The sequence below is a fragment of the Carassius gibelio genome, chromosome B20, assembly GCF_023724105.1.
Source record: "Carassius gibelio isolate Cgi1373 ecotype wild population from Czech Republic chromosome B20, carGib1.2-hapl.c, whole genome shotgun sequence".
Taxonomy (NCBI): domain Eukaryota; kingdom Metazoa; phylum Chordata; class Actinopteri; order Cypriniformes; family Cyprinidae; genus Carassius; species Carassius gibelio.
This window is the reverse complement of record NC_068415.1, coordinates 28,548,633-28,574,884: the sequence shown is the minus strand read 5'-3', so window position 1 is coordinate 28,574,884 and position 26,252 is coordinate 28,548,633. Positions and strand designations below refer to the sequence as shown.

The 26,252-nt window shown below is 37.5% G+C and overlaps 1 protein-coding gene across 1 annotated transcript in view; it reads left to right on the top strand.

The window, feature by feature from the left end:
- Positions 1-25,207, top strand: part of tshr (thyroid stimulating hormone receptor) — a 60,014-nt gene extending 34,807 nt beyond the window's left edge. The window contains exons 5-10 of the mRNA XM_052585874.1: positions 5,629-5,703; positions 5,789-5,866; positions 6,285-6,353; positions 18,210-18,287; positions 21,390-21,578; positions 21,774-25,207. Of these exons, the coding sequence (XP_052441834.1) occupies positions 5,629-5,703; positions 5,789-5,866; positions 6,285-6,353; positions 18,210-18,287; positions 21,390-21,578; positions 21,774-23,172 (1,888 nt within the window). The 3' untranslated portion in view covers positions 23,173-25,207. The remainder of the gene's footprint in view (positions 1-5,628; positions 5,704-5,788; positions 5,867-6,284; positions 6,354-18,209; positions 18,288-21,389; positions 21,579-21,773) is intronic.
- The last annotated feature ends 1,045 nt before the right edge of the window (positions 25,208-26,252 follow it).

Below are 26,252 nucleotides of genomic sequence, written 5' to 3'. Positions count from 1 at the left end.
AGCGGCTCTTACGTGTTTGAGATGAGGGACAGGGCTGGCACAATGGGAAATGTCCATGTTTTACAGTCATGTCAGGATTAATAAAAGAGCAGGGCATGGGAAGTGTACTGGCTTCAGGTTTGGATATAGCTGGTGTGCTTTGTACAAAACTTCCAATGTGAGCATTGGCAAAAGGGTTTGTGACTTCATAGTGCCCCTTAAATGGCATGTCTGGAGCAGGGTATGTGAAAATGTGACTGTCTGGCCTCCCCACGGAGCCATGGCTTTGACTGTTGCCTCTGCAAAAGGGATTTGTGGGCGAAAAATGGGCGGGGCTGTCGAACGGTGCGAACAGATCTTCTCCATTAGTAAGCATGTTAGTGCAACTTTCATCACACAGGAATGGGTTATAATGTTTATGTTTCCTCTCCGCCTTGCGTTCATAAGCTTTCACAGTACCTTGACTGTTATCCTCAACATTGGTTAGTGACATGAACGTTTGAGGGTTTGAGTAGTTGGTTTCCCGTCCGTAAACATAGGAGGGATAGCGAGCGGCCACCATTTTGTATTAGCTTAGCTGCGGCGCTATTACACTGGTATTAGTTACTCGGCTTTACTTTTTATTGCCCTTTTATTTTCAATGCTCACCAGTCTTTTAACAACGTGAATGTCCCTTCGTGGTCGCCAGCGTTAACCTTTCCTGTTTCTGTTTCCTAACCCTGGTTGGGAGACACAGGGGAGATCCGTCTTCTCCAGGGCCGGAAGATCTCCTCCCAGGGTTAACTCCCTAAACTTCACGCTGCTTAGTGCGATGGTAGCATATAAAACAAAGAGGCCATCTTGCTGAAGAGTTTAGGTGCTTTATTTTGCTGGCTGCACTGAAATACGCTGCACACAGCTAACTACCTGCACCGGTCACCGTATCACCCTCACACACACACACATCCGCTGCTTCGCGGGGATCCGACAGTAGAGAGGGGCGCGCCTTGGACACGCGCACTCACTCACTCTCATTCAATCAATCAATCAATCACCTTTATTTATATAGTGCTTTAAACAAAATACATTGTGTCAAAGCACTGAACAACATTCATTTGGAAAACAGTGTCTCAATAATGCAAAATGATAGTTAAGGCAGTTCATCATTGAATTCAGTGATGTCATCTCTGTTCAGTTAAATAGTTTCTGTGCATTTTTTTGCAAGTCAATGATATCGCTGTAGATGAAGTGACCCCAACTAAGCAAGCCAGAGGCGACAGCGGCCAGGAACTGAAACTCCATCGGTGACATAATGGAGAAAAAAACCTTGGGAGAAACCAGGCTCAGTTGGGGGGCCAGTTCTCCTCTGACCAGACGAAACCAGTAGTTCAATTCCAGGCTGCAGCAAAGTCAGATTGTGCAGAAGAATAATCTGTTTCCTGTGGTCTTGTCCTGGTGCTCCTCTGAGACAAGGTCTTTACAGGGGATCTGTATCTGGGGCTCTAGTTGTCATGATCTCCGCTGTCTTTCTGGGCAGTAGAGGTCCTTTCTAGGTGCTGATCCATCATCTTCTCTGGATACGTACTGGATCCGGGCGACTGCAGTGACCCTCTGATCTGGATACAGACTGCATCTGGTAGCCACGGTGACCTTGGAACAAGAGAGAAACAGACAAAGAAAGAGATGGGTCTTTAATCTAGATTTAAACTGCAAGAGCCATTGCCTCGCGAACAATGTTAGGTAGGTTATTCCAGAGTTCAGGCGCCAAATAGGAAAAGGATCTGCCGCCCGCAGTTGATTTTGATATTCTAGGTATTATCAAATTGAGTTTTGAGAACGTAGCGGACGTAGAGGAGTATAATGTAAAAGGAGCTCATTCAAATACTGAGGTGCTAAACCATTCAGGGCTTTATAAGTAATAAGCAATATTTTAAAATCTATACAATGTTTGATAGGGAGCCAGTGCAGTGTGGACAGGACCGGGCTAATATGGTCATACTTCCTGGTTCTAGTAAGAACTCTTGCTGCTGCATTTTGGACTAGCTGTAGTTTGTTTACTAAGCGTGCAGAACAACCACCCAATAAAGCATTACAATAGTCTAACCTTGAAGTCATAAATGCATGGATTAACATTTCTGCATTTGACATTGAGAACATAGGCCATAATTTAGATATATTTTTGAGATGGAAAAATGCAGTTTTACAAATGCTAGAAACGTGGCTTTCTAAGGAAAGATTGCGATCAAGTAGCACACCTAGGTTCTTAACTGATGACGAAGAATTGACAGAGCAACCATCAAGTCTTAGACAGTGTTCTAGGTTATTACATGCAGAGTTTTTAGGCCCTTTAATTAACACCTCTGTTTTTTCTGAATTTAGCAATAAGAAATTACTCGTCATCCAATTTTTTATATCGACTATGCATTCCATTAGTTTTTCAAATTGGTGTGTTTCACAGGGCTGTGAGGAAATATAGAGCTGAGTATCATCAGCCTAACAGTGAAAGCTAACACCATGTTTCCTGATGATATCTCCCAAGGGTAACATATAAAGCGTGAAGAGTAGCGGCCCTAGTACTGAGCCTTGAGGTACTCCATACTGCACTTGTGATCGATATGATACATCTTCATTCACTGCTACGAACTGATGGCGGTCATATAAGTACGATTTAAACCATGCTAATGCACTTCCACTGATGCCAACAAAGTGTTCAAGTCTATGCAAAAGAATGCTGTGGTCAATTGTGTCAAACGCAGCACTAAGATCCAATAAAACTAATAGAGAGATACACCCATGATCAGATAATAAGAGCAGATCATTTGTAACTCTAAGGAGAGCAGTCTCAGTACTATGATACGGTCTAAATCCTGACTGGAAATCCTCACATATACCATTTTTCTCTAAGAAGGAATATAATTGTGAGGATACCACCTTTTCTAGTATCTTGGACAGAAAAGGGAGATTCGAGATTGGTCTATAATTAACAAGTTCTTTGGGGTCAAGTTGTGTTTTTTTATGAGAGGCTTTATAATACAAACTAAACACATTAAAGACACATCCCACAACAGTTGGCAGGAACACTTTCAGTTCCTTCAATCCTCTAAGATCTTTTCCTCGCTCCACATACCTTTACTGAATCTACAGTTACATCAGTTACTGACTGGATGGCTACATCTGTTTAAAAAAAAGCTTGTAATTCAGGATAATTGTTATCAGTCTGACTAACCTCTTCCACATCAGTTTTTGCTGCAGCTTTGTTGCGATTCAGTTTCTTAGTCAAGGAGGATACTTTAGCTCTGAGCTCTTTGTTCTGTTCCTCTAGTTCTGAGGTACGCTGAGAATGTTGCGTAGCTAGCGCTAAACCAAATTCTCTGTGGCAGCAGATAATGCCTTTCACATTGTTTGTGCGAATACATGATCCTAGTACCTTTTTACATTCTTCAATTGACCATACTTTTTCTGGATCAATAAAAAATTTCTTTATCAAATCCAATCTGACTGACTCTGTCACTATGAGTCCATGTGTTGTCCTAAAAATGATTTGAACTCGCTGTCTGTCCATGAAGGAGCAGCTAGTCCACCTTTCTTAGTTGCTGGAATCAGCTTAGGATTCCTTCTCAACATTTTGTAATGTCTTTCTGACACAAAAGGACACTTCTAACACTTCCCTGACAACCAGAGGATGAAAACACAAACTTTTAGACACAGAGGGTAGCAAAATATTAGCATGTGATGCTAATCTTCCCTGCCTAAACAGAGGATTATTTTCATCTCTAAAATATAATTTTTAGAGGGTAACTTAGTTAACCAAACCCTACAAAGTCTTTCTGACACAAGAGGACACTTCTAACACTTCCCTGGCAAGCAGAGGATAAAAACACAAACTATTAACACTTTATGCTAAACTTCCCTGCCGAGACACAGAGGGTAGCAAAATATTAGCATGTGATGCTAATCTTCCCTGCCTAAACAGAGGATTATTTTCATCTCTAAAATATAACTTTTAGAGGGTAACTTAGTTAACCAAACCCTACAGTTGTCTGTTAACTCTTCTCTGACGGCGCAGAGGGTAACATTTGTTCTGGTCTTAAAGGTTCTTTTGGATAGAGGTACACTCACTAACCATTGGTTGTAAAGAAAGATTCAGTCTGGAATGAAGTCAGATCTTTGTTGAGATTGCAGTTTCAATCTGGATTCAGGTGAGAAGCTCTATCCGGGTCACAGCACCAAAAACTGTTGGGAACTCAGAAACGAAGACCAGGAGACTCTTGGGTAATCTTCAGCAGGATTCTTTATTGAGAACGCTCTGCAAGGCGCTGCAGTCATCAAAAGGTCTAACTTGTCCTTAAGACATTGTAGATTATATACATTCAAGTGGGAGGGATCCATACAGTAGAGGTGGAGACCATTTTAACAAAGCATGCAAATGCAATCAGGAAAGTACCAGACACTGGCATCTTCCCAGCCTTGATCTTATCAGCATAACAGTGTCATTTAAATACAGAGGTGCCTGACAGTATCACTGATACCTTCACATTATCATTGAGACAAAAGGCACAGCTGTCTCAGACACTTGATTTTCCTGATTTGAGCTTCTTGGATGTCAGCTTTATTACCCCAAAATGTCTATTATTATATTGGAACCTAGATTTAACATTTTATAAATTTGTAATCCCACAGCCGACATCACCTGTGACAGTATCTGGGAAAAGACGAAAAAAAGGAGAAACATACATGTAACAAACTATCCCCGCAGCATTTGACATACATTTCCTATGGATTCAAACAGGGCAAAAGACATCACCGCGGCGATTGATAGGCTACATTTACGTTACATTTACGCGAATATGAGACCTTACTATTTACCATTCATTCTATCATCACCATTATAGCTTACAGGGAATCCAAAGTGCACCCAAACAGACCTGTTGGTTACTGGAGGATCTTCTATTTCTGGTCTGTTAAATGCATTAGACATTTCGCAACGAGCCTTCAGCGCGTGCTGAGTGAGCCTCACATATTGCGCCTAAAAACGCGTGGAAAACGCTAGGCACGTCTTTCTCCTCCTTTCCAAAGCGCTCGGGCAGAAGCGCCCCTGAGGCGTCTTTGCTAAGCAACAATTACATGCTCTCTCCATGAAGACGCGAAAATTTCAGCAAAGGATAAATGGATTTGCAGCTCTAAAAATCGCTTGCAGTAGGCTAGCTCTGCTACTAAATTTATTTCAAAATTGCAATCCATATACAACTATGATCAGCTGTTCTTTCATCTTGGCTCTGCTTTCAACGTTGTTACGGGAAAGGATGAAGCTGATTGATTAGTTCTTGTCACATGACCCGCGGTGCGCTTGCGGCATTCTGAAAAGTTGACATGTTTTTACATTTTGCTGTATCTAAAACGTACCGAACCATACCGAACCGTACCGAAACGAACCGTGACATCAGTGTCTTGTATCGAACTGAACCGTGGATTTTGTGAACCGTTACACCCCCAATATATATATGATAAGTAAAGCTATAACCAGGTAGTCAGCCCAGCAATAACATTAGAGCACTCGGTAGTAGGAACATTTATTTGCAACCTAAAGTGCAGTTACCTTAATAAAATCAATGTCACTATGGACAGTGCATAAGAACTTGAAATAATAACCATCAGGTGTTGTATTTTCAGAGGCTTATTCAACACAGGCCTCACCATCTTCCCTGTCCTGAACAATATCCAGGCTGATGACTCATACTTCCTACTGTGAGGACTGTTCTATATTGCAGCAGATTTCATAGATCAATGTATTTGAAGCCATTCTTTTAATCTATTTCTGCTCTTCCTGTAGAGAACTAAGCGATAATCCCTATATTGCTCAAATTCCAGCTAACGCTTTTCTTGGCATTACCAATGATTTGCTGTCAGTGTAAGTCTTGTCAAATTCCATCATATTCACATTTTTGTCATACTAACAGAGAAAAATTAGTTTTGAGCTGTCGTTCATCCATTTCCTCCAGGATTGACTGATTTTTATTTTTATTTTTTTGGGAAAGTTCATAACTGCTGTTTCACTACTTATAGTTATATTGGAAGATTTTAGTTCCATTTTATTTTAATTGATTGGATTAAAATAAAGCCTTTTAGCACAGACTATTTTAATTATGTTCTAGTTCTTGGTGAAGTAATTTGCAGTATACGATTGACTCAACCATCTCTATCTCCTGAAGAGGCTATTTTTACATCCACTCTATATTGTGAATATATTCTGACCAAGAAGTAGGCACTGTTATTGGCAAATTTTTTGCACAAAGAAATGACTATTTGTTTTGCTTTTTATTCAACAGGAGGCTGTACAGCAATGGCTTTACGAAAGTCCAACATCATGCTTTCAATGGCACAAAGCTGGACACAGTGTTAAGTTCTTTATAAAAACCTGTATAACACAAATCAAAAAATGTATCTAAAAGCATATATAAACAAGTGTGATGCAACACATTTATGGATCATTGATCATTAACAGAATAGTTTACCCAAGCATGGAAAAGTGCAATCAAAAAAATTAAATAAATAAAAAATAATTACATATTTATATATATGATAGCTCACATAAAGCTATCATAAAGTAAAGCAGAATCTGCAGAATATGTGAAAATATGAGTAATTTTCAAAAAATAAGAGAGATCATACTAAATGCATGTTATTTTTTATTTAGTACTGTCCTGAGTAAGATATTGTACATAAAAGATATTAACATTTAGTCCACAAGACAAAAACAATGCTGAAATTATTAAAATAACCCCACTCAAAAGTTTGGGAACCCTTGGTTCTTAGTACTGTGTTCTCTTACCTGATGATCCTCTACTGTCTTTCTGTTTTGTGATGGTTGTGCATGAGTCCCATGTTTGTTCTGAACAGTTAAACTGAGCAGCGTTCTTCAGAAAAATCTTTAAGGTCCTGCAGATTCTTCAGTTTTCCAGCATCTTTGCATATTTGAACCCTTTCCAGCAGTGACTTTATGATTCTGAGATACATCTTTTCAGACTGAGGACATTTGAGGGACTCAAACACAACTATTTAAAAAGATTCAAACATTCACTGATGCTCCAGAAGGAAACAAGATGCATTAAGAGCTGGGGGGTGAAAACTTTTGCAATTTGAAGATCAAGGTAAATTGTACTTAATTTGTGTACCGAGAAACATACGCGCATCTTCTGTTGCTTACGAAGGGCAGAACTAAATGGAAAAAATTATATTTCAACAAAATAAGACAAATTTGGCCATCTTCATCGTGTTCAAATGTTTTCACCCCCCACCTCTTAATGCATCTTGTTTCCTTCTGGAGCATCAGTGAATGTTTGAATCTTTTTAAATAGTTGTGTTTGAGTCCCTCAAATGTCCTCAGTCTAAAAAGATGCATCTCAAAATCATACAGTCACTGCTGGAAAGGTTTCAAATATGCAAAGATGCTGGAAAACTGAAGAATCTGCAGGACCTTAAAGATTTTTCTGAAGAACGCTGCTCAGTTTAACTGTTCAGAACAAACAAGGGACTCATGCACAACCATCACAAAACAGAAAGACAGTCGAGGATCATCAGGTAACAGCACACAGTATTAAGAACCAAGGGTTCCCAAACTTTTGAGTGGGGTTATTTTAATAATTTCAGCTATTTTTTATCTTGTGGACTAAATGTTAATATCTTTTATGTACAATGTCTTACTCAGGACAGTACTAAATAAAAAATAATATGCATTTAGTATGATCTTTCTTATTTTTTGAAATTACTCATATTTTCACAGATTCTCCAAGGGGTGCCCAAACTTTCGATCCCCACTGTATATATATATATATATATATATATATATAAATAAATTGCTGGGTAAACTATTATGTTAATGATAGGGCTAATTGATTAATTCCGACAATTATTTTAGCACACATTAACGCAGTGTTTTATTATAATGAAAGTCCGTTGCTCACTGGATCTGAATACACATACAGACACATCATAGGTCACAGGGGGGGATGCTCCTGATCAAATTTATATACAGTATTGTTCAAAATAATAGCAGTACAATGTGACTAACCAGAATAATCAAGGTTTTTAGTATATTTTTTATTGCTACGTGGCAAACAAGTTACCAGTAGGTTCAGTAGATTGTCAGAAAACAAACAAGACCCAGCATTCATGATATGCACGCTCTTAAGGCTGTGCAATTGGGCAATTAGTTGAAAGGGGTGTGTTCAAAAAAATAGCAGTGTCTACCTTTGACTGTACAAACTCAAAACTATTTTGTACAAACATTTTTTTTTTCTGGGATTTAGCAATCCTGTGAATCACTAAACTAATATTTAGTTGTATGACCACAGTTTTTTAAAACTGCTTGACATCTGTGTGGCATGGAGTCAACCAACTTGTGGCACCTCTCAGCTGTTATTCCACTCCATGATTCTTTAACAACATTCCACAATTATTTCACAATTCTTGGTTTTGCTTCAGAAACAGCATTTTTGATATCACCCCACAAGTTCTCAATTGGATTAAGGTCTGGAGATTGGGCTGGCCACTCCATAACATTAATTTTGTTGGTTTGGAACCAAGACTTTGCCCGTTTACTAGTGTGTTTTGGGTCATTGTCTTGTTGAAACAACCATTTCAAGGGCATGTCCTCTTCAGCATAGGGCAACATGACCTCTTCAAGTATTTTAACATATGCAAACTGATCCATGATCCCTGGTATGCGATAAATAGGCCCAACACCATAGTAGGAGAAACATGCCCATATCATGATGCTTGCACCTCCATGCTTCACTGTCTTCACTGTGTACTGTGGCTTGAATTCAGAGTTTGGGGGTCGTCTCACAAACTGCCTGTGGCCCTTGGACCCAAAAAGAACAATTTTACTCTCATCAGTCCACAAAATGTTCCTCCATTTCTCTTTAGGCCAGTTGATGTGTTCTTTGGCAAATTGTAACCTCTTCTGCACATGCCTTTTTTTTAACAGAGGGACTTTGCGGGGGATTCTTGAAAATAGATTAGCTTCACACAGACGTCTTCTAACTGTCACAGTACTTACAGGTAACTCCAGACTGTCTTTGATCATCCTGGAGGTGATCATTGGCTGAGCCTTTGCCATTCTGGTTATTCTTCTATCCATTTTGATGGTTGTCTTCTGTTTTCGTCCACGTCTCTCTGGTTTTGCTCTCCATTTTAAGGCATTGGAGATCATTTTAGCTGAACAGCCTATCATTTTTTTGCACCTCTTTATAGGTTTTCCCCTCTCTAATCAACTTTTTAATCAAAGTACGCTGTTCTTCTGAACAATGTCTTGAACGACCCATTTTCCTCAGCTTTCAAATGCATGTTCAACAAGTGTTGGCTTCATCCTTAAATAGGGGCCACCTGATTCACACCTGTTTCTTCACAAAATTGATGACCTCAGTGATTGAATGCCACCCTGCTATTTTTTTTAACACACCCCTTTCAACTAATTCAACTAATTGCCCAATTGCACAGCCTTAAGAGCGTGCATATCATGAATGCTGGGTCTCATTTGTTTTCTGAGAATCTACTGAACCTACTGGTAACTTGTTTGCCACATAGCAATAAAAAAATATACGAAAAACCTTGATTATTCTGGTTAGTCACATTGTACTGCTATTATTTTGAACAATACTGTAGGTTAAGCATCAACATTCACAAACCAATGTCCACTGTTATTAATAATTTTGTTGACTTTGTGGTTTACTATTTTGAGTCGTATGGGACACGGTTACATGCATTCCTCTCTCAATATTGCTTTTCAAATCTATCGCTCAGAAATATTCATGCAATCATGTAGCTTGTATCAGAAGATCTGCACTCCGGTGCATTTAGCGCTCACACTCACTGATCTATATATAACTGAACCCTGCTTTGACCCACCTCTTTCAACCGAGCCAGAACTACTAAACAGAACAATTGCACTAGTCAAACGAACCAGGCTTTGGGGGTCAAACATGCTCCGGCACGGTCAAGATTGCCTAGTGTGAGCACAACCTAATTATTCTCCCACATCCTGCAGACACAAGTCTCTACCCGCATGTCAAGTGTTGTCCCATGCTGCACTCTGCTGCGATGGGTCCCGCGATCATGCAGGTCTCTAATAGGAAGGGGCCAATGTTATGATTTAGGCTCTGGACTCTGGACTCTTGAGCGAATGTTAATTAACCGATGTGAGCTTGATACTCTAGCTGAAAAATATTCAATGTTTTATATGGTTACATTTTATTTTGATGGTCCCCTTAATCAATCAACTAAAAGCAACTTTGCAACTACACGCTAACTAACTCTCATTAGAGTATTAGTATGCTCAAGAGTGGTCAAATCTAGTATGGTAGAACAAGTTGACTTACTTGCAAAGGCACTTATAGTCAGTTTATCTGTTGGATGAGAGGGATGGGCGTTTTCCGCAAATATCACATTCGAATATTTGAGCTCACAAAAAAAATGAATATTTGAATATTAGTTTATTTAAATTAAGTTTAATGAGACAGATGTTATTTTTCAGCAACATTTATTGTTTCCGTCATTTTGAACAAGCTTACACACAATAAGCTTGAACATTACACATCGTTATTTGTAGCTGAAAACCTTTAACAATGCGTGCAAACAAAAGTACAGATTCAAAGCTAAAAAAAAAAAAGTGATAAAAGAAATAACAAAGCAGCCTGCAGCAATCAGGCTATTGTAGAACGTAGTCTGCACTTAACTTTGAAACTTTGAAACTGTCAGCAAATCTTTTTAGATTTTTTTTCCCTATTGTTTTACATGACTTGTTGAGAAACACAGGCATGTAAACATGATCGGGAGAAAGTCGGCTCCTTAGTCTGTTAACAATAAGGCTGGCCGCAGAGAAAACGCACCCTGACGGCACAGACGTTGGCGGGACTAAATAACGGTGTGCTAAGCAAATACGTTTTGTGAAGCACTTCGTGTTTTCGTTTCACCACTGAATGGGATCCTCATCTGGTGGAATACATGGCTCCAGCAAGAACTGTTCCCACTCGTCTCGGCTGAACTCTCTGTAATCATCGCTGAAGAACTGGCTCAGCCTTTCCCGACGAGTGGGCATTGCATTCTCTTCATCGTTGGTGGCGGTGGCGGCTGCATCCGCACAACTCGCATCAAGGAAAATGTTCTGATAATGTTCAAAAAAGTTTTTTTTCTTACTTCTCATGTTTTCATCGAGAAACCTGAGATGTTTGTGCCGAGGGTCTAGGGCAGACGCGAGAAGAGGAGTTTTCACTGCATTCTCCAAGTGAGCGGTGTTTATTCGTTGCTTGAGAGATGTCGCAATGTTCTTGAATTCGGTCACTTTCTGTGATTCTCCACGGCATATTTGAAGTACTGTAGAAGACCGGAGTTCTTAGGGGCCATTCACATATCGAGTTTTTTGCGCGCTCAAGTTTGTTTTTTCCAAATGTAGGCGTGCGGTATGCGCACTCATAATTGGAAGCGACACACGGTTGTTACGCGCACGTGAAAACAGGTGCGTCCGCACCACATCGAGTTAAAAACATCTCAACTTTTCAGAATGCCGCAAGCGCACCGCAGGTCATGTAACAAGGACTAAACATTCAGCTTAATCCTTTCCCGTAACAACGTTGAAAGCTCAGCCAAGATGAAGGAACAGCTGATCATAGCTGTATATGGATTGCCATTTTTAAATAAATTTAGTAGCAGGGCTACTAAAAAGCGATTTTTTGTGCTGCAAATCCATTTATCCTTTGCTGAAATTTCCACGTCCTCATGGAGAGAGCGCGTCATTGTTGCTTAGCAACGGCAGACGTCTCAGGAGCGCTTCTGCCCGAGCGCTTTGGAAAGAAGGAGAAAGCGATGCGCCTAGCGCTTTCCATGCGTTTTTAGGCATGATATGTGAACGGCCCCTTATTAATTCATTCATTATTTTTTGCTTGCATACAATCTTCAAATATGCCGTGGAGGATCACAGAAAGTGATCAAATTAGGTTTTATTGTGAATTTTTTTTTTTTTTTTTTTTCGAAATTCGTATATCATTTTTATTTATCGAATAATTAGAACAGAACAAATATTTGAATGTTCGGCTATCTGTGCACACCCCTATTGGATGACCATCAAAATAAAGTGTTAGCATATATTTACATTAGCAGACATACTCTAATGACCACTAGTTGACATGTAGCTGCAGAGTTACTTATCAACACCTGTCTAAAATGTACCATCAAAATAATCAAACTGATATTACAATAAAAATAGTTCAAAGCAAATGTCTCATATCTGATCTTATGGCTGTTTGAAAGAAAAACTATATTATTATTATTACTACTTATAATTATATTACACATTAAGTTTCATAAGAAAAATGTCAAGATATGAGACTTATAATACAGTACATTATAACTTTGAGAAATATAATCCATTTTGGATGCAATGTGTTCTTTGTGTTATAAATCGTCGTACTCTTAAAAGCCATAACCACAAATAAGTAAATATCATATATTTGCTGGAGTGGATTTAGGAGTGAAGTTTGGTTGATTGCTGGGAGATTAATAACTTAGATTGTAAGGGCTCCACTTTATTTACTCTTTGCAAGGACGGAGCATCAGATTTAATCAGCGTTTGTCTCAGGCTTAAATATGGTCAACTTCCGATTGGAGGAATTGTTGGCACAGCCGAAAGATAAGAGGATGTCAGGGAAAATTGTAAGAGCCTTGTTAATAAAACATCATTAAGAACCGGTTCTCAGTCCCAACCCTACTCTCGAGTTGTCCTGGTCTCAGCTGACAATCAGGGCTGTAGAGGTCCCTTTCTAGATGCTTATCCACCATCTGCTGGATACGTATAGTACTAGATCCGAGTGACTGCAGTGACCATCTGATCTGGATACAGACTGGATCTGGTGGCTACGGTGACCTCGGAAATAAGAGATAAATAGACTTAAATTAATGTAGATGCCATTCTTCTATGTAGTAATTACATTGTGTGTTATGGGAAGTGTTCCCTCTTCCGGTTTTTCTAATTAATGCAGCCTAAAAATCCTGTAACGGATTTGAATATTAGAAATGTGTTAGTGTGTTATGTGTCAGATTGTGTCTGCCTCCCAAACAATGTTAGGTAGGCTATTCCAGAGTTTGTGCGCTAAATAGGAAAAGGATCTGCTCCCCACAGTTGATTTTGATATTCTAGGTATTATCAAATTATCCGAGTTTTGAGAACGCAGTGGACTCAAAGGGCTATAGTACAATAGGGCTTTATAATAAAAGATTTTAACATCTATACAGTGTTTAACAGGGAGCCAGTGCAGTGTTGACAGAACTTGGCTGATATGGTCATAATATGGTCATAGTAAGGACTCTAGACTAACTCTAGAACTCTAGTTGCTGCATTTTGAGTTTCTTTATTAAGCGTGCAGAACAACCAACCAATAAAGCATTACCATAATCTAACCTAGAGGTCATGAACACTTGATTTAAACTTTCTGCATTTGACATTGAGACCATAAAGCGTAATTTAGATAAATTGTTGAAATGGAAAAATGCAGTTTTACAAATGCTAGAAATGTGGCTTTCAAAGGAAAAATTGCTTATAAATAGCAAACCTAGGTTTCTAATTGATGAAGAATTGTCAGAGCAGCCATCAAGTCTTGACAGTCTTCTAGGTTATTACATGCAGTTTTTAGGTCCTATAATTAACACCTCTGTTTTTTCAGAATTAAGCCGTGAGAAATCATTCCTCATCCAGGTTTTTATACCGATTATGCATTGTAGTTAGTTTTTCAAATTGGTATGTTCCTCTGGGCCGCAAAGAAATATAGAGCTGAGTATCATCAGTATAACAGTGAAAACTAACACCATGCTTCGGTTTGGAACAACATGGTGTGTATTTGCCGGAATAGCAGTGTGAAAGGGGCTCAAGAGAATCATAAAAGCAGATATTTGTCTTATCTTTACCACTTAAGATCGGATGGTGAAGCACACTGGAAGTTCTTCTGAGAGATTTGTTGCTTGGCTTTAAACTGAAGTTTTCAGCAGTCAATGAGGTTTCAACGGAGAATTTGAGTTCTGGATGACTTGACACACACGGGTCAGCAGGGGACAATCAACCATTTGCTGGCATGGTTCTAAACAAAATGGCTTTGATTCTTGGATTATCACTGTTCATGGTTTTATCATGGTTTTAGACATCTCTTTGAGGCAATTGGGTGCCTTGGTTAATTCCTTTGACTAATTTAATGACTTGCAAAATGGTTAGGAGGAGAAGCTTTAGATGTCTCTGGAATGTAGAGTTTCAACAGCTCACATGATGATTCACAGGTTTATTTGTGTCTGTTCAACAGGGTCCCTACACCATGCTAATGCACTTCCATAAATGCCTGCAAAGTTTTTTAGTCTATTCAAGAGAATGTTGTGGTCAATAATGTTTGAACGCAGCACTAAGCACCAAAAGCACTAAAAGAGAGATAAAAACAGATGATAATAATCAGATGATAAGAGCAGGTCATTTGTAACTCCAATGATAGCAGTCTCAGTAATATGATATGGTCTAAATCCTGACTGGAAATCCTCACAGGTACCATTTTTCTCTAAGAAGGAATATAATTGTGAGGATTATACCTTTTCTAGTATCTTGGAAAGAAAAGGAAGATTCGAGATCGGTCTGTAATTAACTAGTTCTATGGGGTCTAGTTGTGTTTTTTTGATGAGAGACTTCATAATAGCCAGTTTGAAGGTTTTGGGGACATATCCTAATGACAATGACAAATTAATAATCATCTTACTGTCTTAACGGATGTTTTGATTGTACAGTATGGCATCTCTTTAAAGATACTAGTGAGAATTTAAATGACAGATTATATACATTTTTGTGTGGCTAATGTCATAAATGTCTATAATAATACAAACAAAATGCATTAAAAGGTATACAAATGATAAGCCATGGATAAATGGGGAATTAAAACCAGCTTTAAAGAAGAAAACCAAGCTTTTCAGACATGTTACAGAGTACAGGTTAATGTAATGCAAAAATAAATTATGCAAATAATTATTAGGTTTAAACATAATGTAAGGCAAACAAGTCAATTTAGCTCAAAAGGAAATAATTTAAGATTTTAAAGGGAATTAGAACAGAATCAATGTTTCACGGCTGATCACTGAGACGCCCTGCCATTCTCTGAATGAGCCATTTAACATCAAATCTGCGCTGGATATTAATATCCAAAGTATAGTAAAAAAAAAAACTATCAATTAGCACAGTAACAAGATCGGCACAAAACACAAGATACTTCTCCTTTCAATATGAATAAGGCTTTATAAGATAAATCTGAGACATATAAGCTAATCTAACACATAAGCACACGCACTCACACATTCATACAAGTTGCAGGAAGATAGAAAGTTAGGGAAGAATGAGTTTAAGAGAATGAAAATGTGGAATCCCAAGTTTACAGCAATACGTGAAATTGCATAGACATGAACAACCATCAATCACTTAATTAACCCTCGCACTGAGTTCCTCAATGAGGTTAAAATTATATTAGATATACCAGTATAGATCAGAGTCTAGAGGTACTACTTGCGTCTCCTGTGTAACGGGGTTTCCTTTCTTGTCGTTGAAAGGGGGGTTTCCTGATGTTGCTGATTGGCTGGAAGTTCAGTAGTCATTGAAGTGACGTCTTGGGAAGCCCGTGGTGGAGCGTTGGCTGACAATGCAGAGTTGTGTGGGCTGGTTGAAGTTGAACGGGCACTCGAGGTCAGACTCGGAGACACGGCATTACAAAACTTAACTCAGAACACGAAACTCAAACGAAAAAAAAAAAAAGAAAAAACGTTTGACGAGACTAGGTGGTGTTTCTTCTCATCGTGGCTAAGTAGCAGCAGGTGTGCAGGCTGAAGCAGGCTGGAACCGCACTCAAAGAACAGTGATGACTAAAAGCATGGCTAAAAGCAAAAGCTAGGAAGCAAAGCTACACGCTAAAAGTAAACTAAAAGCAAACATGACTAATAGCAGAAACTAAGAAGCAATGCTAGAAGCTAAAAGCAAGATTTTATGGTCTCCTGAGTATTTAAACTGGCCTGTTGGCCACACCTCAAATGTTGTCTTGACCAATCAGATATTGTCTTGGCTCGGGGGTATCATAACTCATATGTGGGCAGTGTACGATTAAAAAGCATGCATTTAGTCTTATTAGCATTTAAAAGCAGTTGAAGGTCAAGCAATGCATTCTCTTGAGAAACCAAGGTTATTAAGTCTGTCAATAAGAACACAATGATTGACCGAGTCAAAAACCTTGGCAAGATCAATAAAGACGGCTGCACAATAATGTTTACTATCGATAGAGGTTATGATAACATTAAGTACCTTTAACGTGGCAGAAGTGCATCCATGACCAGCTCTGAAACCAGATTGCGCGGCTGAGAATAAATGGTGGAACTCAAAATATTTTATAATCTGTTTATTAATTAGGCTTTCGAATATTGTCGCAGTACATGGCAGAATAGATATAGGTCTGTAACAATTTGGGTCTAAAGTGTCTCCCCCTTTGAAGAGGGGGATGACCGCGGCAGCTTTCCAATCTTTGGGAATCTCACATGGTACCAAAGAGAGATTAATTTTTAAATTTTAAAAAGAAATGATCTATATTGTCCAGCCCAGCAGATTTATAGGGATCCAGATTTAAGTGAAGTAAAAGTGGCTACATTAACAAGCTTTCATGTAAACACCTTAATTGATCCGATTGCGCTCGATCGTAATGAAATTTTGATCAGATTGAAGGGGGTGGTTTATTCCTCTTCCAATATGATTGAGAGTGCTTGTAAACACTCAGTCGGATTGAACCATGAAACTGAAATGACTACGCATGTGCAATGATGCAGCTCTTCCTTTTGAATAAAGTGTTGTATAAATGAGTGTCATGTCATTATAAAGCTCTCCTTTCACTCGACCACTGTGAAGTGGATCTTCATCCAGAGGCAACCTGTTTTGGGCATGAGGAGGGGCTTTTTTGGTGATAAATGAACAGCACAGCAGCTTATATGTATATATATCAATAAATGGGTAAATATTATTCTGAAAAAAAAAGAAAGAAAGAAAGAAAGAAAGAAATCCGTGTAGGAGAGTGGTTATTGTGTGTAAACAGTGAGAAATTCTATATAATCTATATGCCATTTTCACTATTTGTGCAGTTTGCGCATGTAAAAAAAAAAAAAAAAAAAACTATTCTGATTTGAAGCTTGTGACATATAACTGTGCATATCAACCTGATTTCTTTATTCTCGTTAATGTAAACACTACAATCAGATTCATCAATCGGAAAAAATAATTATTCTTCAAGAATGACCCCAAGCCTCCCGGTTTTCATCCAAAATATCTTAACTTGTGTCCTGTAGATGAACAAAGCTTTTATGGTTTGGAAAAACATGGGAGTAAGTGATCAATGACAACATTTTCATTTTGGGGTGAACTATCCCTTTAAGCTCTGCTGAGAATACAGGATATTAATATCAATCTCCCTCATATCTCAAACTCCCTTAGGTTGTAATCTGTTGCTAATGTCTCTTTTTTTGCATGTTTACATTGGACTGCTAAACCAGGACAAAAGCACCTGATGAAAGTGGAATGGTTAAACTCTATTTCTGGATTGCTAAATTGCTTGTAAATGTGGGCCCCCCAGCAAGCCTTGTTGGGCTGTTACATTGCACTGGAGAATTCATACTGCATGATTATGAAATTCATGTCACTTCAGAAACCACATTGCACAGAGTCATTTTCTTCAGCATTCAGTATTTTTGTCTTGTTTTGCAGGAAAATATAAAAAAAAAAAATCTTAAATTGTTTGTTGTGTATTTAAAGGAGCATCTTTTAATATTTTAATTAACTTGTTTAGAATTAAATTATTTGAGATTGCATTTTTAAAGAAAATGTGATGCTAAGGTTTTGTGGCATTTTGCTAAATGGTTATATCCTATGTGTGCTTTAATATAAATCTGTGTGATTTTTGCCACTAGCCAGGTGAAAGACCTCAATTTGATGACTTATAACAAATAATTGTGCACCTATTCTTAACAAGGAGCATTTATATAGCACAAATATTTTGGGAAAAGTTACATACTAAATACTTTAGGGTTTATGGGTTTGTTTGTGGCTTAACAAGCACCACAAAAAGTCTTTTAATTTAATCTTTAACATTTAATGGCAGAACTATAATCACCAAACTGAACCTTTTTTATTATTATTATTATTTTCTTTACAGGTACCTGCATAGAAATAAACTGCTGACATGGCTGGATGAAAGAATGTTTGCTGGGACTAGCAGTGGGCCAATGCTCCTGTGAGTGCCTTTTGTTTCCTTCTGAAAGCACTTGAGATTCAGTGTCTGTAGTTCTCTTTAAGCTCTTACACTCAAGGTTTACTGTCCTTGTCCATAAATGATTTTGCTGCGTTTTGGTTATAATATATATATATATATATATATATATTAGGGATGCACCGATACAATTTTATTTCAGTACTCGCACGATACTTTTATTTTTAGTACTTGCTGATACAGAGTACCGATACCAATATATTTATAGTACTTGTACATTTTTTAAATATTGGGTACAGAAACCAGAGTATGTATTATGTTAGCTGGTTAATTTAATTTATTAAATAGATATAGTCAAACCCAGATTTATTCAGACACCTTCAACAATTCACATTATCACAGTTTATTCTCTATATAGAAGATGGTAATAAAATATGACAAGAACTCACAGTTAAACTGTGTCAGAACAAATTAATCTTGATAATATTAGATATCTTTGATAGAAAGGTATGTAATGGATTACAATCAGCAAAAAATATTCAGACAGCTGTTAGTATGACAGTATTTACACAACTATCAATACTTAGTTGGACAACCCTTAGCCTTAATGACAGCCTGTAGTCTCCTGGGTATGCCTTCATCCAGGTTCATGCAAACCTGAACTTCATTTTTTTCCCCAGACTTGGTCTGAATAATTTTTGGTTCCAAATTTGTATCAGTTTTACTGGTATGAGTAACTGTATGAAGAATTTTTGGGTATAATTTGTCACAGTTTACTTTATTTTGCTATCCTCTCTTACATTAATGAACTCTAGTGTCCTGCACCCACTAGTAAAAAAAAAAAAAAAAAAAAATTATTCTATATGGTCTCTGATTAATTTTTGGTATGACTGTATATCCTTGTTTTCATACTTAATTATGCTCATTAAAATGTATTTTTAAAGTTTTTTTTTACTTTCTTGGCGCTTGTTTTAAACGCATACAAACATTACGTTTTCGTGACCACGCATACAGAAACGTGACGTGAGCGCGCGCATGCTGTTATTCCATAGACAGTAAAAGAAATGGACACAGCGAACCGATTGACAACGGAGACAAGTGAAGTCAATTAGAAGCATGCACTTCCTTGGGGTTGAGCTTACTGCACAGACTCAAACTGAGCTTGATGACGTAGATGTGACATGAGCAACCTGTCTGACAATTGTAACTCTTCTAATAGCTGTGTCAAGAGAAATCTGAATCACCCACCGAATCTTGCAAAGACGTCGTTGAACAATTTTGTACCGTTGCTTTTATGGACTCTCTATGGGCTTCTCCCTTGACTTTATGCCTCCACGTCCCCTCGATTGCTTCATAGACAGTAAAAGATTGCCTGCGAGCTTCTCCTCCTGTCCATACGGTAATTTCTCTACTGTGCGACAGAGAGTCGCAGCTTATGATGCAATTGTTAGCCTATTTTTTCAAAAACTGCTTCTACGGGGCCATAACGTAAGATACAAGGTAATAGAGCCTTTTATATACTTTCGTGATTATTTTTTTTTAATTATTATCGGACAAATGGAGTCTTTAAATGCCTCAGAGCTAAAGTTATTCGCTGTCAAAGTGACGCCAAAATGAATGGGAGTCAATGGAATGCTAACAGCGGGTGGGCGTCCGCTAATCAATGGCGGCACCCTGGGAAGCTTCAATAAAATATGAAACCCTGCCCTCCTGTGTTATTCACAGGGGGGCAGGCTGCTTGCATCCCGTGTAATGCATGTAAGACTGCCGTCATTCAAATATTGAAAACGTATTGCCATAAACAATGTATTTTGCCTCACCACAAACTAAATGATAGAGCACAATATGAATCAATAGACTTTTAATTTCGTCCATCCGATTTATATCGATTTATTTCGTCCAGCCCTTAAACTAATAATAAAAAATGTTATTCAGTAGGGTTTCACGTGAATATATATATGTGTGTGTTTGTGTGTAAATTATAAATTAACTGTAAATTATACGATTAAGATAGTGCATTTCAAGATTAAGATATAGCATTTCAATATGAATAGTACAAGTTTGTTAAAAAATATTTAGAGATTAGAAAATGGCATGAGACAAATGGAATGGAAAACATTTTTTACTTAAAAAAAAATGGAAATAACAGGTTGTTTAACTGATTTGACAAAAATTATATATTTATATCTGCAACAGACTTCATCAATCTAGCCAACTCTTCATCAGTGTTACCAATAATTTTCCTGTAAGTCCAAAAATATATTCTCATCTGAATGCAGGATGTTGACCATAGTAATCTTATCTGTCTGCTAATGCGGGCCTGCTGAAATCATAATTATTTAATAAGTTAATAATGTGGCCCCTCGGCTACCCTCTCAGGAGTCCGCTTAGTGTGAAATCATTACTATGAGGTCACTGGCTAACTATCTCAAAATGAAAAAATGAGACAAGCAGGCTGCAATTTTTTTTTTTTTCTGTCTTCTTAATTTTAAACTCATGTTGCACAATAAACTCTTTGGGACATCTGTTTAAAACAAAAACAACAAGTTCATTTCATAATGGGCAGTTTTGGCTTAGGGTTATAATCCTATAGGGAGGACTGATGATTTTCAGAAAAAAAAAAAAAAAAAAAAACAGGCAGTGGTAAATTTATTATTTATCTAATACTGAAGGCCACACAGCACATCTTACCCTATTTCTCCACAGACCCCCCCCCCCCCCCCCCCCCCCAAAAAAAAGCCAGCAAGCCCTAATGCACATAAAGACTTGACCAACTGTTTACAATATTGTGTCAGAACACACTGACAGCAGCACTAGTATTGTTCTAGTATTAGTAGAATGCTCTATATAAGAGCACCATTAGTGCTGATGAAATTAAAAAGTAGCTGATCTGTTTATCGAAAATGGAGCTTTATTTCAGGTATTTTTGTCTTCAGAATCTCCTCTATATAATTATTTGTCAAGCTCTCAAACAGGCAAGTCATTAGAACAAACAGCCAACACTTTAGAAAAAGCACTAGTAAAAAGCAACATCAACCAAAGTACCAAAAACATTTCAATGTTTGGGAATTTTGTTGCATATCTAAGCCATTATTTGAAAGTCTGCTGTCTTCTTTTTTTCATCAGTGATATATCAGAATCGGCTGTCACTTCCCTACCTACCAGAGGTTTGGAGTCACTTCGGGAACTCTGTGCTCGGAATGTTTGGACTCTCAAAAAACTTCCACCGATCAAGACTTTCAGACACATGATTACGGCAGACCTGACCTACCCCAGCCACTGCTGTGCATTCAAAAACTTGAAGAAAAAAAGAGGGTTTGTGGCCTTGATTATTCATTGCAATACTCTCTAAACTATGTGTCATATAATTGGTTGTCTTATTCTATTTAAAAGTCTGAATATTATGGTAGTTTTAATGAACATGCAATGAAGATTTAAGGCCTTATTATATTTTTTTTAATTATATTTTTTGGCATGCAAGCATAAGGATATTTGCTTTTTAAATGGCAGGTACTTAGAGGACATCATATGTAACCTAACAGCCAGGTATAACCAACTTCAGAAGAGATCTGTGGGAACTTTTACAATCCCTGGCAAGCACAGCAGCATGGAACCTGGAATTGAATCAGCTGATAACCTCTTTAGAGACACCTACGACCACCAAGACTTTTACAGCAGACCGCATTACCACACCTACTTTGGCGGGCAACCAGATGATGATGTTGGCTTTGGCGAAACGCTGAAGAACCCCCAGGAAGACACCAGCCCTGAGTTTGACAGCCGCTATGACTACATTGTGTGTGAGGAGGGAGAGGAGATTGCTTGTTTTCCTGCTCCTGATGAGTTCAACCCATGTGAGGACATCATGAGTTTCAGCTTTCTAAGGGTATCTGTGTGGTTTGTCAGTTTGCTTGCTGTGTTGGGCAACCTGCTTGTACTGTTGGTGCTGCTCACCAGCCACTACAAAGTGTCAGTTTCAAGGTTTTTAATGTGCCACCTGGCTTTTGCTGACCTGTGTATGGGCATTTACCTTCTGCTGATTGCTTCTGTGGACCTCCACACACGTTCTGAATACTATAATCATGCTATTGATTGGCAGACAGGTCCGGGATGCAACCTAGCTGGGTTCTTCTCTGTCTTTGCTAGTGAACTTTCAGTATACACACTGACCACTATTACTCTGGAACGCTGGTATGCTATCACATACGCCATGAGACTGGACCGTAAGTTGCGTCTGTCCCATGCTTCAGTCATAATGCTAGTAGGCTGGATCTTTTGCCTCTTATTGGCTCTTATGCCTCTCATTGGGGTCAGCAGCTACCAGAAGGTCAGCATTTGTCTGCCCATGGACACCCAGACACTTGTGAACCAGATCTACATACTATGTGTGCTTGTTTTTAACATCTTGGCTTTTGTAGTTATTTGTGCCTGTTACATCAAGATCTATTGTGCTGTTCACAACCCCAGTCATCAGTCTGCCAACAAAGACACCAACATTGCCAAGCGCATGGCTGTGCTCATTTTTACAGACTTCCTCTGCATGGCACCAATTTCAATTTATGCTGTGACTGCTGCGTTGGACCACCCCCTCATCACTGTGTCAAACTCCAAGATCCTCTTGGTGCTCTTTTACCCTCTGAATTCCTGCGCTAACCCTTTCTTATATGCCATCTTCACAAAGGCCTTCCAAGGAGATGTCTTTATACTGCTCAGCAAAGTGGGTCTATGTCAACGTCAGGCTCAGCTGTTCCGGGGTCAGACAATATCTTCGAAGGCAAGCAGCAGAGGAATCACTAGACGTGAGAGGCAGCGAACTGGAGCAAAGGATACCCCTATTTCGCTTCTAGATTATCCAGGCAACCCGCCAGTCACCCAACAGCAGGAGGACAGTGATGGGCAGGACACTTGAAACCTATATGTTATTTTAGGCCACAACAACTGGAATCCAAGAAAGTTGGAGTCAATTAAGTTGCAATGCAGCAAAAAAGGACAGAAAATTAATGAATTACCTGAACAATCTGCATTAAAACAAACTGATGAATTTTAGGTTATATATTTAATCTATCATGTTACACTGGTAATGGTAAGTGATTGACTGTACAATACAATATAGACAGTGGGCCTTGTTCACAAGCATCATCAATCAATGTGTAAATTGCTCATAAATCAATTATTTTGTGACAGTTTGTGTTCAATTCAATACACTAAAATTTATTAAAGAATCATTTTAGAATTGTTTTAAAAATAATTGTGTGTTTTTTGAGCCAATTGTGAATGGTTTATTAAGCTGTTCAACACCACAAAAGCAGTGCCAAGTAACCCATGTTAACTGAGTACAGTATTTAGAATTATATTTCATGATCAAGTTTGTAATTCTCAATGGCCCAACCGTGATTAACTATTTTAGAATTTAAGGTTATAATTTACATCCTGAACTACTAAATTTTCTACATAACTTCTACTGCAGTTCGTGTACATGCATGTTTTTTGTAAAATATGAGCTTGGGTGTAGATCATTCAAGTGTTAAACAGTTTCTAAGCTGCAATGTAGTTGTTGTAATCACAAAACATCATGTTTAGTTTATTTAAATTCATGCTATTTTATCTTCACGTGTAACTAAATAAAAAAGTGCCACTTTTATGTATTTAATGGTGATTATTTGTTTATTGTTAAAATATTAATATAATTATTAATTATTATAATAAAGTTATGGGAAACATTACGTACTGTAAGTGCTGTGACAAATCCCGGTTAGTCTAATGCAACTTGCAAGGTCCATTTATTAATTTATATATGTTTAAATAATAAATAAAAAATAATAAAAAAGTAGATAGAATAGAAAAATAATAGATAAAGCTTTATTATATAGGGTCAAGTTTTTTTTTCAATAAATGAAAACAAATGATTTAGTTTTAAATAAAACAAATTATTTTATATTGAGTTATGGATTATTTTATGTTACTCGTTCAACTTATTCACCTCAGAGAAGAAAGTTTACTCATTTAATGTTTCTGACTTTTTAAAAGATTGAAGATTGTGACTATTCTGTTCTACCATTCAGTTGACAAGTGCAATCACATGCAAATGTAAAATATGAGGGCGAAATAAGAGTTACAAAAGTAAAAGAGTAAATAGTTGTTGTGTTAGGGTCCCATACCTGAAGTTTGCTTAGGGTCCGCAAATCACTAGTTACATCCTAAATGATGCACTATATACGCTGTACTCAGATTCGTATAGTGGATGAATTAAGGTTATTTTATCACTCATTAATTGAGTCTGGTTGTTCCTCCCCTTCTGCTATGTAATTAATTTTGCCACAGATGAGTGCATAAGTATGCTAGCTTCCAGAAGATATCAGATGTTTTAAAACATTATCCACATTTAAATCTAGACTTAAAACTCATCTGTTTAGCTATGTTTAGCTACATCCAAGCTGATTGCATTTCTGATTATTTTATGCATAATCATTTTCTATTTAACTGTTTTAAATTAATTATCATAATCATTTAAAACATTTTTTTTATTTCTTGTTTTATTGCTGTGATTCTTTTTTTTATGATTCTTTACTTTCTTTTATGTAAAACACTTTGAATTACCATTGTGTATGAAATGTGCTATATAAATAGACCTACCTTGCCTTGAGGGATTAAATCAAGTTATGATTGTATATTAAGTGTGCACAAAGCAGGTGCAAGTGCAAGTAAATAAATCCACTTAAAAGTGTCACTTATAACAAGGGCTTTTGATGTAGTCCCTTTAACCACTGGATTAAAATATCTCTCTCTCTCTTTCTCTGTCTCTTACCAACATAATATGGTTGTATTTTATTTCTGTAAATCAAGGGCTAGTAAATAAAAACACAAAAACATAATTGGTAGGCTGGACCCTTTTGACCTCATTGCATGTTAAATTAAAATTTGAATAAAAATATTGTAACTTTGCATTATTGCACTGCATGTTCATTGTGCAGAAAAACAAGACTCAAAGCATACCTGTACTGGATTTTATTTGCAAATTTATGTTATGAATTTAGTTAACTAATAATCCACCTTCAAAAACAGTTCGATATACCAAACTTTTTTTTTTTTTCGCTGTCTGTCTGAACAGCGCCATTGCTTTTCCATATGATACTTTGGTGAGTTTCTTTCCATATGGCTGGTAATGAAAGTACTAAAAGGGATTTGAGTTACACTTCCAATAACCTCTTAATGAACTTTCCAGCTGACAGTAATTGAGAGGAGACTCATGTATGGGTGTGAATGTACCAGGCAATTTTTATTATTATTTGTATTATTGAGGGAATTCATTTATTATTTTTAATAAGGTTTGGTTATTACTGATTTGTGATTTGAAGCACAAAGCTTGAATGCAGACAGGGATTTCACATGCTCATGTTAGTGTTGATGACTTCTGCATTTAATCCTTTAACTTCCTGAATGTAAATAAACTTGTCCACCTTTAATCAATCCAATACCAGCCATTAGTAGCTTCACAAAACATCAGTGTTTTAAAATAATTTATCAAATTACATTGACATTGAAAACAATTAACAGAGATGGTTTCTTCTATATTTGTGTTCATTTTGAACCAATTTGAACAAGCATGATAACTCAAGATATAAATTCTGGATTTCCCATCTTGTAATGTGGAATGTGACAATTCTTCCAGATGACATATTATTCTCCCTTGATTGAACTATCAAATAGGCCTACAGCTCTGTTTTCTCATCAGCTAGCAGTGTCAAACTGTTTCTTACACTGAAGCATAACTTGTAAGAACTAAAACAAGCAAACTCTAGGTGCGGGAAAAGAGGGGAATGATAATAGGAGTCTTTCTGGAGAAAATATTGCTGTTCAACATCTGGTTAATATTTTAACTGAGCTAGTTTCAAAGAAATACAGATGGAATATCTAACACCCACATGTGCTTTCATTGGTGACATGCCTTTGAATTCTCTTACCTTTAGATTGGTTTCAAGTAATGCCTGG